The sequence below is a fragment of the Mustela putorius genome, unplaced genomic scaffold (genome assembly GCF_011764305.1).
Source record: "Mustela putorius furo isolate JIRA1106 unplaced genomic scaffold, ASM1176430v1.1 tig00003869_pilon_pilon_pilon, whole genome shotgun sequence".
Taxonomy (NCBI): domain Eukaryota; kingdom Metazoa; phylum Chordata; class Mammalia; order Carnivora; family Mustelidae; genus Mustela; species Mustela putorius.
Window position 1 is genome coordinate 19,482,214 of NW_025422021.1, and position 16,054 is coordinate 19,498,267.

Here is a 16,054-nt window from a genome sequence, read left to right on the forward strand (position 1 = left end):
GACCTGAGCTGAAGGCAGGCGCTGCTTAACGACTGAGCCACCCAGGCGCCCTGGAAGTGACCATTTTAATAGATGTACTTAAATAAATTCAGAATTAAGAACTGCCACCATTTTAGTACTGTGGTAAATTTAAGAGCCAAGCATCGTTTTAACCCAATTGTTCTTAGAATACTTCGATTCCATTTTAAGATTTCAGTAAAATCATTTGGAAAAAACCGATCCTACAAAACTACAAAAATTCCATCACATATCACAACAAAATGCCTACATATTGTTTTATACTGAACACTTTCAAACTAAAACAGCAGGCAGCTATTTTACATGCAAAAATCTCCATAATATTTCTCTGGAATATTATAAGCAGGTGTGAAACTTCATAAAAAGGAAATGAAAATACCAGCTAAGTAGATATTATGATCAGTCAGAAACAAATCTAAAACAAAAAAATTAAACTCTATTAAAAAAATGAGAAAAAGTTTAAAAATATACTACTCAGATAATAAATGATGGCCTGTGTGAAATGACATGCTTAGATCTATGACAATTCCTGAATAGCAATATGATAGCCAATAGAAAAGAATACTTTAACTACACCAAGATTAAAGGAATTTGCTGCCATTGCTATAGCAACTGTCTTAAGGAAACTAACATGTTCAACAACCTGCAGACCAAAATTAGATTTAGTACGCAATAAAAATATAAATATGGCAATATAGTCTACATTTTAATCTGTACAATTTTATAATTGCCTTTTGCACTGTGAGAATAAGTGGGTTCCTCTTTTAGAGCAACCTATCAAAATAGACTCATTAATGTCCAGTGCACTAATGAGCAATGGGTGAAGAAGGTGTTAATTATGCCACAGTAAGATTCAAGAAAAAGCCCTGGTGAGCACTTGGAGGTGTGTATAAGCTGAAGGCGTTTCTCCATGTTTATGTATTTACAGCATGATGCAACAGAATGACAGCAAAGTGGTCACTCCATGGATCAGAAAGGAAATCTTAGATAAAATATACTGCAAAAAGAACCCTCAAAGATTAATTAAGGTATGGGGAAAGGGACAGGGGCAAGAATCCATTTTTGGAGCTACATGAATTTTCTGAACAGTTTGTTTTGAAGTATACATACATTAAACCAGTCCAGTTTACTATTTTCTAAATCCAAATAGTAATGTAGCCAAAAACTTTGCACAAAACTACCTCATTAATATGTAATAACAAAAACTTTCAAATGAAAGTATAAAGATTATTTTCAGGAATGTGATGCCAGACTTTTATTATTCCTTTCCATGCTGAAGTCCTATCTTCCAGACTGAATCTCTATCCACCAGCCTGACCATTTAATTTTTTCTGGTACAAGTGCCTTGAGACTTTTCAGAGGTCACTGCAACAGTAGACAGCTTATAACAAAACCATTAGCAGTTTGGCTAGCTTAGGGAAACCTCTTACTTTCCTTTTTTGTTTATTATCACTGCATGAATCTGCAGCATATGATAGTTTATAATTTCTCAGGCTTGTTAAATTCATGTTAAAGGTCTGTTTTCTTGTTGAATAAATTTTGTTCATATAATGCTGCCTATTTCATACACTCAGTCTTTAATAGCACCTTTGGTCTATGCGCAACTCACAGATCAAAACAGAGGACTAAAATAGGGGTTGATGATGCTATTTACATGTGTGATTCCTGCTGTCTTCTTGTTAGTAGCTTTAATATAATAGAAGACCTTGTCTGTTTTGTAATTAACACATCTTTACTGGAGAGATATTTGGAAGTGATTGCTGTGAATATACTGGTTAGTAAAATAAACACAATCACACACCACTTTCTGTTATCAGACAAATTTGTGAATTGTACACATTATACTCCAGATCAACAAACTGTGATATAACAGCCAAGTAGAAGACACATATTTATATAACCCTTTATTTTTCTGAAAATATGTATTCACTCTGACCTTGCAAATATAATTAGCTTGTGGGATGTGCAGATTTCAGTACCATGGTTGCTTTACTAATTGCAACTCTTGGAAATAGATACTAAATATTTGGAAGCTGCCAATACAAAATAAAAACTGCATCTTTTTTGTACATCTGTCTTAGCTTATAAAAGCAAATACTTTTAAAAACAATACTGTGTTCCATATTTATTCCAAGCACACCCAAGGGTCAATAACCTATCATTTCATTTTAATAACGAATCTGGTTTAGGACTCAAAACTGTAATTATTTTCAAATTCCGTCTAATCCATAATTTTTTGGCTTCTTTCATGAGTATAGTACAGTTTACCCAATATGCTATTTATTTTCAAATTCATATTTTCATATCAACTGCTAGGTCACTGAGAGACTAGACTAAATTTCTAAAGCATCAATTCATGTTTCCCAATTTTTCCATTCAAAGGAGGCTATATTGTATAGCCCCTAAAATTAATACAAAGGTATCAGAAAGAAAAATGCATAAACACTTTTGGCAGTAGTTACTATAATTATAATCTCTCCATCTCTGTCTCTGTCTCTCTCTCGTAACAGTAGCTGCCTCAGGCATTTCCAATTGCACTTATATTGAAGTCAAAGACTATGGAAAGTGCTTATAAATAAAATGAACTGAATTTTTTTTTTAAACAAAGCTTGAAAGAAAAATTTTAAGACCTCAAAATCAATGTCATATATCAAAAAAAAGAAAAAAGTTGTAATTCAGTTACCAGTTACTACATATTTAAAAACATAAAGTCTCCAAATGACTATAAAAAATGCTAGGTGTAAAAGAAAAGCAGCACTCCATATCAAATACCCTTTATCACCTAGAAATGACCTATTATCAACTGCTTAGGTTGTTTCTAGATTCTTTAAAAATTAAGGGTGCATTTGACCTGGGAAGTACTGCGGGGGTTTGTGACCCTTTCGTTACTTCTGCTGCCATGCACTGCCAAGCATCTATAAGAGAAAAACATCTTCTGTCTCTTGTAAGCCCATAGCATAAAAAATTCAAAGAAATCTTACTTTTTATGCCATTTCCAATGAAAAGCACTAAGAACTAAAACTGACTCATGCCAAATGCATATCACTGAATTGCTGTGATTTCTTAGTCTCAAGTTTGCAACACGGAAATTATTTATAAAATGTCAATTTTAGCTCTGGAAAAGAAATTCCTATGTGTATGTACATTTTCTTTCTTCATCCTTGGAGAACTGCTTACTGTAGCTAGAGATCTGTAGTACAACTTCAATATACCGGGAGAGAAGGGGGATGGGGTGTAACTACCATAATTTACTTTTTTTTGACAAGTGAAGACATGCATCAAAATTCAAACAGTAAAGCCACAAGTTCTGAACATGTATGCCTTAATGAAAACAAATGGATCTTAAGAAACTAGTATGGCAAAAGGTAATTAGACATTTTTAGATTCATAAAACTTTATAAAAAGAATATAGTTAAATCATAAAGTTCAGAAATTTTTAGGATATGCACATAGTCAGTCTGGTATAGCTACTTAAATGCTTGAGCCACTGGAATCACAATCCTGCCTAAGTTACAATTCTGGTTCTACCACTGGCTAGCTCAGCAATCGGGATAAGTTATTTACGCTCTCAATGTCTCCATTTGCTCATGAACGACACCTCACAGAGCTGGTGATAAGATTAAATAAAATACATGTATACCTGCCACTGTAGTTCTTAGTGTTATTAACTGCAGCAGTCACGGAGCTGACCGCCTCAGACCTCCGTTCAACAGAAGCTACTGCAGAGAGAGCATAGCTGACTCACCACCTCCACATGCTACACCTTTGACTGGGAGTTCACCCCAAATCATGTTTCCCTCAGACTACTCCCAGCCAATGACAAAGTGGGGGTACTAGAAATTAGGCATTCCTTCCAAAGAGAAAGCATTCCTCTAAAGGGCAACTCATCAGTCTGGCTGAAACTTCCTCAGAAACATGCTGTATAGCCTGATTCAGTTCCTACCTTCCCAATTCCACCCAATTCCCAATTCTACCTTCCCTTTCTCCTTCCACAGGGTCACACCTATACTGCTGTCCCCTATGTCTATCACAGGTATTTACCCAAATAAATCTCTTGCATAGCTAATCCTATTTGAAACCTCCTTCTTTGAGCACCGCAACTGACCTAGTCAACAGAGTACTGCTAGTGCGACAGAGTGTTAAAATTAGAAAAGAAGTACTCCCAAAACTAAATCAGAATTATAAATGTGGTATCCATAGACACTTGACATATGAAAAGCATCAATAGAAAATTAGGGCTCAGTTGAAAGACCATGCAACTCTTAATCGTGGGGTCATGAGTTCAAGTCCCACAATGGGGATTGAGACTACTTAAATAAAGAACATATTTTTTTTTAAAGAAAATATTTTAAAAAGAAAGGAAAATTAGGGAGAAACATTTAAAGACATCTATTTCCTTAGAAAAATTCCTAATTAAAGTTTTTTTTAGGGGTGCCTGGGTGGCTCAGATGGTTGAGCATCTGCCTTTGGCTCAGGTCATGATCTCCAGGTCCTAGGATCAAGCCCCGAGTCAGGCTCCCGGCTCGTGGAGATCTGTTTCTCCCTCTCCCTTTGCTTCTCCCCCTGCTCGAGCACTCTCCCTCTCCCACATAAATAAATCTTTAAAAAAATAATAATTTTTTTAAGTATACAGTTATACCAAATATTATCTTTTAAAAAGTCACAATATCCCTAGAATCCTGACACTCCTGCATAACAGATATTTCTAGACCATGACAAATACACACTAAACTTAAAAACTGAACTAGACTATTTATGAGCTACAAGAGACTATCACCTCTGAGTCACTGGTCTGATACCAACTTAGAATACCAATTCTATCTGGTGGCTACCCACCCAACCTCTATAAAATGAACAAGTGACTTCAGATTCCTTTCTGGTATAAAAACTAAAGCAATACAGTTGGTATGCTTCTTGATAGTTGCCCGAAAGGAAAGAAATAAAAAGCTTTAGAGACTACAAGTTAGAGCTCAACCATGTTAACAATTAACAAGGTGGTAAGGCAGATGGAAGGGGAATAAAGGATTTACATACATTGCTTGTGCTTTAACATCATCTTTAAGAAAAATGCAAACCACCATCTCTCACTAGGCAAGGTCATTTTTGCAAGAAAAATATGTAAGAGTTAATACTTGGTTGTGTATCACTTTTATACTTTTATTGAGCTTATTAATTATTGCACAGAAATCACCTTGTGTAAGCTCTGAAATACTGAGAGGTAGGTATTAATGTTCACAATTTATGGATGAGAAAATGGAGGTTCAGAGAACATGGAAAAATTAAATGAGATGACACAACAAGCAAAGTGATACCACTATGATTTGTACATACACAGCATGCCAAAGCTAGTACTCTTCATCACCAAGCTATTTGATACAACACTTTCTCCTAACACAAAAGCAAGAAAAGAGTACTATTAGATTCAGTTACTTGACAGCAATGTTTGTATCTTACTCGCCATCATATATCCATTCCCCAGCAGAATACCTGGCACACAATATGGTACAGAATAAGTATCTATTTGAAATCAAGATATCCAAAGAGAGCATTTTATATAAAGTTTGACCATTCATGTTTATTTTTCCTTCAAAAAAAGGGGGGAGGGCATGTGTTTTCTATAAAAATCTAATCACTAGGTTTACAAAACACACACTTTCCATTTCTTTATCACTGATCTGTTCTGAATTCATAAAATACTCTCCCATGGCACACTGAACTGAAAAACCCAAACACCAGAAAGCACTGATCTGTGTTTAATTTAGAACAAAAACTCATCCAGTAAAGCAATTTGGAATATAAAAAGTGGCAGTGGGTATCTATTAATCAGCTTACTAGTCATCTAAGAATAATCGCTGAGGAATGAACTAAGACCTACAAGAATATCTAGCTTCATAATCAATCTTAACTTCTTTAGGAAATTACAACGATAAGAACATATTAAACTTATTAAAATATATAGGCTATGGAAAGGCCTATATAAAGTCATGGTTTGCATTTTCTGGTACAATACTGGCATTAACAGGGAGTAGATCTTGTTCTTTATGTCTACAGTGTATGCCTGTGACACAGTAGTCAACAGTAAGGATCTGGTGAATGACCAAGCATCATCCCCATCATTAGACTGGGGAAAGAAAAAAAGTCAATAAATAATTTTCTTATAGATAATGGGAAGACTTTTAAAGATTTTCCTTTATCTTTACTAAAACAGCTTAATTTGAATTAATTTGAAACAGATTTCTATCACTCAAAATACATAGCAAGTACTAAACAATAATAAAGTAGCTCAAAGACTATGTTATTAAAACAGAATCTTTAAACTATAAATTAAACACAGAAACTATAAATTAAAAGAACTATACTAAGAAGTGTTAGTTCTGTATAAGATTTATGTTTCTTAGAACTTCAAACATAAAATTGCTTTAACATTCCTAGCTGACAATTTCTGATAATAAGAGTGTAAAACAGGAAGCAAACAAAAGATAATATAGTAACTAAACTTGTTCCAAGTGTTGGATGGGTATGCTCACAGAGCTATATTAGGAGTGGAAATAGAATTTTTATGTGTCCTATTTTCTATTTTTCTCTTGCAATCTGGAAAACTAGATGAAGAAAAGGTGTGTGTGTGTGTGTATACAATCTGAGAGTAGGACTATCAAGCCCTAACTGACCCTTATGGGATATTGATCAAAAGAAAATCTTATGAATAACAGGTATTCTAAATATCTTTCACTATCTTCAGCCTATGGCTACACCACCCTGAATGCACTTAATCTTGTCTGATCTCAGAAGCTAAGTAGGGTCAGGCCTGGTTAGTACTTGGATGGGAGACATTAATCATTTCAAAGGCCAGAATCTGAATGCATTTATTTTTTGTCTCCATCAGCATGTCCTAGAGAAATATGTCAGAAAAATAGTAAGTGCTCAATAAAAAAATCAGCTGACTCAAAAGAGTCTTCTTAAATTAGGAGGTGCAAAACACAAGGGCAAGCAAGTTTTCATTTCTTTTGTAGTTATTACCCTTACCTTTTTTTTTTTAAGACTTTATTTATTTATTTGACAGATAGAGATCACAAGCAGGCAAAGAGGCAGGCAGGCAGAGAGAGGGGGTAAGCAGGCTCCCCGCTGAGCAGAGAGCCTGGGGCTCAACCCCAGGACCCTGAGATCACGACCAACCGACTGGAGCTGAAGGCAGAGGCTTATTAACCCACTGAGCTGCCCAGGCGCCCTTACCCTTACCTTCTTAAAGTGAGCAACACAGTTACAGACTTGTTCCTTAAAAAAAATTCTCAGAAATATTCATATCTTATATTTTAAAATAAGCTAGTTGTTAATCTATTTAAGTAGCAATTAATTTAATCTTGAGAATAAAATGTCATTTATTGCATATCTCCTATAAAGCATGCACATTCTAATCATAACATATTACTTCATAATACTAGGAGATGGGTACTAAAAGCCCTGATTTAATAGATGACAAAACTGAAGCTCAAGATTAGATAACTTGCTCTGGGCTCCTGGGTGGCTCAGTGGGTTAAGCCTCTGCCTTTGGCCCAGGTCATGATCTCAGGGTCCTGGGATCAAACCCCGCATCTGGCTCTCTGCTCAGCGGGAGCCTGCTTCCCCCCCTCTCTCTGCCTTCTTGTGGTCTCTCTCTCTGTCCAATAAAATTAAATAAAATATTAAAAAAAAAAAGATTAGATAACTTGCTCAAAGTCATACCATAAAGAAGAGAGAGAGATAAAAATGGGATTCGACTGAAGCCCTGGTAACAAAGCTTGTGCTCTTCATTACTCTATGCCCTGCCATTATGATACATATTTTCCACAGTAAGAAGAAAAAGCTAAGACAAAACTATTTTTGAGTAGTTTAAAATCTCCACTTCTAATACAAAACTTTTGGATAAGTAAAATACTTGCCCCGCCCCCCTACGCTGAAAAAGAAAACCTTATAAATCTCTGAAAAATAATAGGTAAATGCTCATAATATTCATTCTCTAATTCTTTCCTCCTACATTTGCATTTACTTTTCAAAGCCCCCTTTTTAAAAAATGAAATATTGAATAAAGACAACAATAACATCACCAAAAACTATTCATTTTACATTCTAATATATCTGTGAGAAAAGCATGAACAAAGAGGTAAATAAGGATACCACCTGGAACAGAATTATTTCTACATTCTTCTCCAGAAAGACAAATGTCTCTTGTGGGAATGATGTCCTGCCCACCTATCAAAGCTCAGTTCAAGCGTCACTCACTTCGTGCAGTCATACCAATTTTTCTTCTTCTAATTTGCATTTACTATGATTGCTAAACAAGTACTACTTTATTGTATATTGGCACATACAAGGTTCTGAATAAGTATTTGTTGCATTAGTTCTCTCTCTAGCAACCAATTTAATACTTAGTTATAGAAACAAAGCAGTATCAGTGTAATTTGTATTCTATCAGTATGCAATGTAGGATTATCAGCACATAATTGGCAGAATGTTATCTGGCTCACTAGATGTATGTTACCTGCCATACACTAAATGTATATGACTTATCTTCTCAAAATGACCAAGACTGTTGTTTTCATCTACTTTATATACCAGAATCATTGGCACACAGGCACATTATATGTACTTAAGAAATACCTGCAGCTAAGTTATTTCTGATCAGATTGAATAAAAGCTTCTCAAGAAAATTCAGCCAGTGTGAAGATTTATATGGACTAAAGGGTTATTAGTGGTTTATTTTCTTTTAATGTTTTCAAAATAGAGAACAAACAAAGATTGTTATCAGTTAGCAGATAACATATAAACATTTTACTGACAGAAATTATGATAAGAAAACAGGTTTTCAAAAGTAGTAATAGTTGCATGGTAGTTTTATAACTTTGCACAAAGTCATCATTCTTTTTGTCCTAAGGAAGTATAATGATATATAAGCTAAGTTAACTTCTAAATCTGCTGCTGGATCAAGTCTAGTTGTGGGCTGAATATATAAGATAACAAAACTTTTAAGTAAGAGGCTGCTACTTTACTACTTGAGAACTGAAGCTTAAAATATCTGAATATATACATTTTACAAATAAACTAAAACAGAATTTTAAAAACTATTCACTAAAGTTTAGAGTTAAGCACATCACTAACTTCTATATACCTACTCTCCATTTAAATTATACATGTTATTATTTTCCACCTTTAACATTTTTAAACATTTACAGGATTACATAATATACAGAGGGCTATGGATTCTTCATTATATAGTATATTTAATTATTTATGTAGGTCTCAATTTTGGTCCTAGGGATGTTGCAAAAGCTGAGAGGAATGAGTCTGTCTAAACTGCTTTTTAAAATAAAAATCAACAAACACTGTATGAGGAAAATCATTTAATATGTAGTAACTACTATAAATAGTACAGTGTACTATTGAGAACTTAGATAAAATACATAGCCCCTTATCGTGACTTACACTGAAGGGAGTGATATCTATCCATATAAGGTAAGAAAAAGTCTTGCAATGACCTCTAATACTCATTTGCCAATCCTGAGTTCCTCTAGTTACATAGTTCCTAACTGTCTACTATTAAAGAGTCAGCAGAACAGCTTGAGCTCTGAAATTTTATAGACCTGATTTATATCCTTGTTTTGCTGCTTAATAATGCTATAATTTTGGGCAAAATAATCTCTTTGACCCTAATTTTTTTAATCTTTTCACTGACAAAATGGAGTAATAATGGGATCTCCGGAATTTCTAAAGAATACATGAGACAACTTGAAATATTTATCACACAATACCTGGCACACAGCAATAATTCCATAAAAATACAATCAATTCGCTATAAAAGGAAATCAAACATCATGAATTAATGAGATAACAAAGATTCAGTGCTTACCTAATCACTCAAAAATAGATAATATAGGGATTTATAAAAATGAAAATATAAAATTTACAGTAAAGAGGTATTAAGTGAACAGTCTCAACTTCAATAATTTACATATAGATTGTCATTTTAACTCCTGATCTAATCATTGTCTTACTAAATATTTTGACAGCTTTGATAAATCACATGCAGAGAAGGGAGAGGGAGAGGGAGAATCCCACGCTATTCCTCATTTTCATAAGCTTATATTCTTGTGTTTAATATTTTAACTAGAAAACTTTGGCCATGGGTTTACTAGCATTTCATTTGGCTCATAGTTCTGGGAGGTCCTGACACTAAAAGAACCATAAATTATAACCAAACTCAGACATCCTATAGATGAAGTTACATTACTGAGAAAGAATTGAATCCTTAATTCAGGTCATGAAATTGTGTGAATCTACACGCTAGGTACAAGAAGTGATGTGTATCATCAGTGATAGGTATGTATACTAAATATTTCAGAACTATTTTCTCATGACTATAAATCTAGACAGTGATACCTATGATTTTATCAAGTAATTTTAGATAGGTTATTTTGAAAAAATAACTACATTTTACCAGATGACAAGTCATGTCACACAAGTGTATTTTTAAAATTCATTCTTTTAACATGAATTATGTTTAATTAGAAATAAAGCAAATTCCAGTTATATAATATAAAACTGTCCTTTAAGATGCTATAAAGAAGATGGCTAAAAATACATATTTATTTTGTTTTGAGAATGTCTTCTTTCGTTGTATTTAAGTTTATATTTTCCTATTCAAAGTGGCCACCATCACAAGTCAAGTATAAAAAGTCAGATACACTGATACTGCAAATTAGAATTCTAATTACATTTAACATTAAGCTTCAATTATTTTTTGTAAATATTGTGGTAGAGAGACTTAATCAGATAACTTATATTTCTAAAATGTTAATTATTACTTAAATGAGTTAATTTGAGTTATTAAAAAGGTATCTTAATTATCAGGAATTAGATTTAAGAAGTATTATACTGTACTATAATTCATAAAACTAATAAAAGTCAAGGATTTTCCACTCTTTTTATCTGTACAGTTAAGTAATAATATACTTAGTTAAAAAAAGTAAATTGAAATATAGGTATACACAAACATCAGAAGTAATCCACTTTGAATAGTCTAGTGTATCGGTTTCTATTATTGTTTTTGTGGCTAGATTCCACCTCTGAAAAGCTAAATCACATGTAATAGGATCATGATTTAGAGAAGACCTCAATTTTTATTCATCATAATAATATGATGTCAGAAAGTGTTCAACTTCAAATCATGACAGATAAAAACTCCATGTTTAACAGCCATATTTAGTTTGTTTGAGCTGGTGAGCAGATGTAAATGTAATCCGCAATACTAGCAAACTCCAGGTCTGTTAGATAGCAAGCTAATATTTATTTTTAAGTGCTCTAAAAATTATTTGTAAAAGCTGCATAAAAAGGATTCCATAAATGTATTGTGATTTTTTTTTTTTAACAATTATTCTACACTACAATGGAAGTACATGCTCAAACAAGACACCTCAGCAGTATTTTAAAGCAGTAACCACCTAGCCAATTTCTCTATGTTCTGTAGTTTTTCTAATCCACTCTCCCTGTGGTTGAGCAAAATCGAATTGCCTCTCACATTTGCAGACAGCTCTGTGAAGGTGATAATAGAGCTGCTCCCTGCTGTCATGAGGCAGGAAATAGGAAAATGGCATATGGGGCTAGAAAGAAAGAAATAAAAAAAAGAAAGAAAGAGAGAGAACGAACGAAGGGAGAAAAAAAAAAAGAACTAAACAAGAACAAAAGATTTCAACAAAGAACAACTATAACCCAATATGCTTTGCAAGTTAATCTCTTTTCATAATCATTTAGCATATTTAATCATTCATCTGTGTCCTCACTCCAAAAATGCGAATGGCTGATACTAAGTGTTTAGGTCAAGTTTTCATTGTCTAAAATATTCGCAACATCCAATTCCAGAATATGTCCTGCACAAAGTCTGCAAAACAGAGTGTCCTTAACTAGATACATAAAATGTGCCAATCCCAAATTCACCATTCTAAAATAAAGGAAGGTAGAACAATGTTTATTAAAATACTAATAAAATGTGTACAGTAGGCTTTTAGTAAGGTTGAACATTCCTAAACCTATGAAATACAAATTTAAAAATAAACATTTATGATTAGACAATACCTGATTAAAGTAGAAACAAATCTCTAAGTAGTTATATTGCTAATAATATTAAGATGACACATTTTTCAACTTGTACAGGTTTTTTGTTTGTTTTTTAAAGTACCCAGACAGGGGTTTTTTGTGTGTAAGAATCCTGCTTTAAACAAAAGAAATTTTAATTTAATGTATTTGTAAACAGAATGTGGCAGCAGATGCTAATAAAGACAGAATCTACTCTACCTTTCCTTTTACACTCTGAATGGGATCCACAACCACTGCCACAGCTCTCTCCGACAAGGCTTCAAAGCTCTGCTGAGTGTTGATATCCACACCAGAAAGCCAACAACCAAAGCCAGGGTGACTGTGATACCAACCAACAACCATCTCAGGCCTGAAACAAAGAGGGCATTCGGCGGTTCAGAACAGAACAAGTAATACACATTTATGATAGGAAAAGAAACAACACACTAACAGGGTATAAATTAGGAAGAGATGAAAAACACACAGGTGTGAAAAAAGCACCATTAGAAACACTGAAATCATACACCATATTATCCAGAAAACATGGAAATGAGTAAGCATGACAAAGGAGTGCTATCATTAAGAGACGCACATTAGCAGTGGTAGATAAGGCTTTCAGTTTTTCACCTTGTTACCACACTTTCTCTGAGCCAGTTTTACCCTTTCAGCATTCAAGTAAATATCTACTCTTTAACTCCTTAGGTCTGGGAGTTGGATTTTCCATGCAGAGTACAATTTTAACAATGGACACCAGGATCCACTGTTGTGAAAGGATTAAATATCAATTAAACCAGCAGTAGAACTAGGAACTCAGTCAAAAACCAATTTGCACTGTTCTGCTCAGCTGCTGAGCCTTTTGCTAACATTAATTTTGAAGTTTCTTCCACAGTAGAAGAATTTGAGCAAGAGAATGACAACTATTGAGATTTAATCTGGGGGGGAAAACTTGAAGAATATTTGAATTCTACTTTAAAAATCTTTAAAATTTAAAATTTAAAAATCATAGGCTTAATATAATTAAATATTCAGAATCTTATTCAGTTCCAATACGCGGAACATACAAGCTCTTTCAATTGTACGTGACTAGACAGTAACTCCATATGCTAAACAGGGAAGCTACAGGCCAAGCTTAGTATATGATGGTTGAGAATTTTAACATGAGGCAGTTTTCTCATTGGCAAATTTCTTTGATTCTAGAAGAAAGAGATACTAGCTGGGTAGGTGACACATAGCACTGCAAGTAATACTTTTTACATTAACTACATGACTTTTTTTCCTAGGTATGATATTCATAAACACCAAGATTTTGAACTACATGTCTAAAAATACTTCCCATTATTCCTTTATATAATCAGTTAAAATACTTACCTTCCTGTCTGCTTCAACATATCTAACATTTTGGCTTGGAACACTGGATCAACTGCCTCCACACTGACACCCTGGTTTAGACAGAAAGAAACATAATTGGCTTTCAGAACTCTGAAAAAAGACCCACAAACATTTATTCACTCTACATGAACAAAGAGCTACCTCCAAATCCCCTACACATATTATTTTGGGATACCAAAGTAATTTTTTAGGTTTAGATATTGATAATTGATTCCCGTTTCCATCAATTATAAACCACACTTTAATGAAACTTCTAAAACCACCAAAGTTTAAAATTAGCTAACTGCTGTTAGCTAATGAGTTAAGACAGTTTTGGGGATCCTTTAAGAACTTACGGCCGGCCATGGCTACTCATATGTGCACATGCGTGTGAGCACACATACACATCTACTACTACCAGAAATACCAAATAACTGAACCAACTATTTTTGGTTAGATCTACCTTGGCAAGCATACTTTCAAATGCCTTCTCTGATACCTGACAAGCACTATGTCCCTTCCATCCTATCCAAAGTTTTGTTAACTATTCAGCTACTACAATAATCAACAACCTGAAGTCTTCTTTTTCCTCAGTAACAGAAATACTTCAAAGAAGGAAAATAATTTCTGAATTTCCCAGAGTAACTTTTGCTTGTTTTATTGGTGGGTGGGTTGGGAGGGGAGGAAGTTTAGTGCCTCAGTTAGAACTATTCTCAATTTTGGCTCAGGTCATGATCTCAGGTAGTAAGATTGAGCCCCACATTGGCTCACACTGGGTGTGGAGCCTGCTTAAGATGCTCTCTCTCCCAGGCATCTGGGTGGCTCAGTTGGCTAAGCTTTTTACTTCGGCTCAGGTCATAATCCAAGAGTCCCAGAATGGGCTCCTGGATCAGCGAAGAGTCTGCTTCTCTCTCTCCCTCTTTCTCAAATAAATAAATTAAAATCTTAAAAAAAAAAAATTTTTTTTTTCTCTCTCTCTACTCCCACCTCCCCATTCCCCATTAGAGACAATATATAACCAACTCTTTTAAAAATACTGCATTACCTTGCTAGTTCAACCAAAAAACCCTAGAACATGGAAGAATTAAAGGCATTAATGTCATCTCTCCAATGATAAATCACTGCCATATTAGCTCTACAAGGCTTTCTTCTAATATCAGGGATTTAATTCTAATCTAGCCCAATAAACCAGTTAACATAAGCACTTCTTTCCCACCAAAACAAACAATAACTGAATTCCAACTGAGAAAGCATCCTCAAGAACAGGGGTATACAATCTGTTGCCTATAGGTTTTTTACATTTTTAAAGGGTGTTTTAAAAAAAAAAAAATCCCACAAGAATGAGACAGAAACACACATCTTTATAGAAAGCTGATTCAGGCCAGAAGAAACTCTTCTACTCTACTACACAGAATGAACACAAAGATCAAAATCTTCTACTTCATACTGTCAAACAAGTATTTACAAGGATATAATGTTAACAAAGTTTAAGAACTCCTTATTGTAATTGATAAGGACCAAAGGTAACAGAAATACTAGTTAACTTTATTATGTTTTTCATATTCTGATATGAAAGATAAAAGATAAAAATAGGTAAAAATAGCCTAAGATAGGGGCGCCTGGGTGGCTCAGTGGGTTAAGCCACTACCTTCGGCTCAGGTCATGATCTCAGGGTCCTGGGATCGAGTCCCGCATCGGGCTCTCTGCTCAGCAGGGAGCCTGCTTCCTTCTCTCTCTCTCTCTCTGCCTGCCTCTCAGTGTACTTGTAATTTCTCTCTGTCAAATAAATAAATAAAATCTTAAAAAAAAAAAATAGCCTAAGATATAAAAATAGCCTTACTTTAGATAAATCTAAATCTTTAGTTAACACACAGAATACTTCCCTATAACCAAATGTACAAAATAAATACAATGGATAGCCAGGTGAACAAAATCAGCAGATCTAAATTAGTTTACCTCAACAAACTAGTCCATTTGGAGAAAAATTTGCATATTTGTCTATATTTTGCATTATTTAGAAATACACTGTAATCTGTAGTAACTACTCTATTTAAAATGCTGGGTCCTCTCTTTCTCTCTATGAAATAAATAATAATAAATAAATAAACCTTTAAAAAATGGGGCACCTGGGTAGCTCAGTGAGTTAAGCATCCAACTCATGATTTAGGCTCAAGTCATATTCCCATGGGTCCTGGGATCAAGCCCCACACTGGGCTCCACACTCAATGGGAAGTCTGCTTGAAATTCCCTCTCCCCCCTTCCTTCTACCCTTCCCCTAACTCACATGCATTCGTGCTCTCGCTCTCTCTCTCAAATAAACAACAATAAATAAAAACTTAAAATGCCTGGGCACCTAGGTGGCTGAGTCGGTTAAGTGGCTGACTCTTGATCTCAGCTCAGGTCACTGTCTCAGGGTCATGAGATCGAGCCCCACATAAGGCTCTGCCAAGCATGGAGTCTGCTTAGGATTTTTTCCCTCCCCCTCTACATTGCACCTCTCAGCATGTACTCTCTCTGTATATAAATAAATAATAAAAACATAGGGTTGCCTGTGTGGCTCAGTCAT

General features: G+C 34.4%; 1 protein-coding gene across 1 annotated transcript in view; it reads right to left on the reverse strand.

The window, feature by feature from the left end:
- Positions 1 to 16,054, reverse strand: part of PSMD14 (proteasome 26S subunit, non-ATPase 14) — a 100,753-nt gene that overhangs the window by 26,638 nt on the left and 58,061 nt on the right. Inside the window, exons 6-7 of the mRNA XM_004743941.3 lie at positions 13,489 to 13,559; positions 12,340 to 12,490 (exon numbers count right to left, since the gene is read on the reverse strand). Of these exons, the coding sequence (XP_004743998.1) occupies positions 12,340 to 12,490; positions 13,489 to 13,559 (222 nt within the window). The remainder of the gene's footprint in view (positions 1 to 12,339; positions 12,491 to 13,488; positions 13,560 to 16,054) is intronic.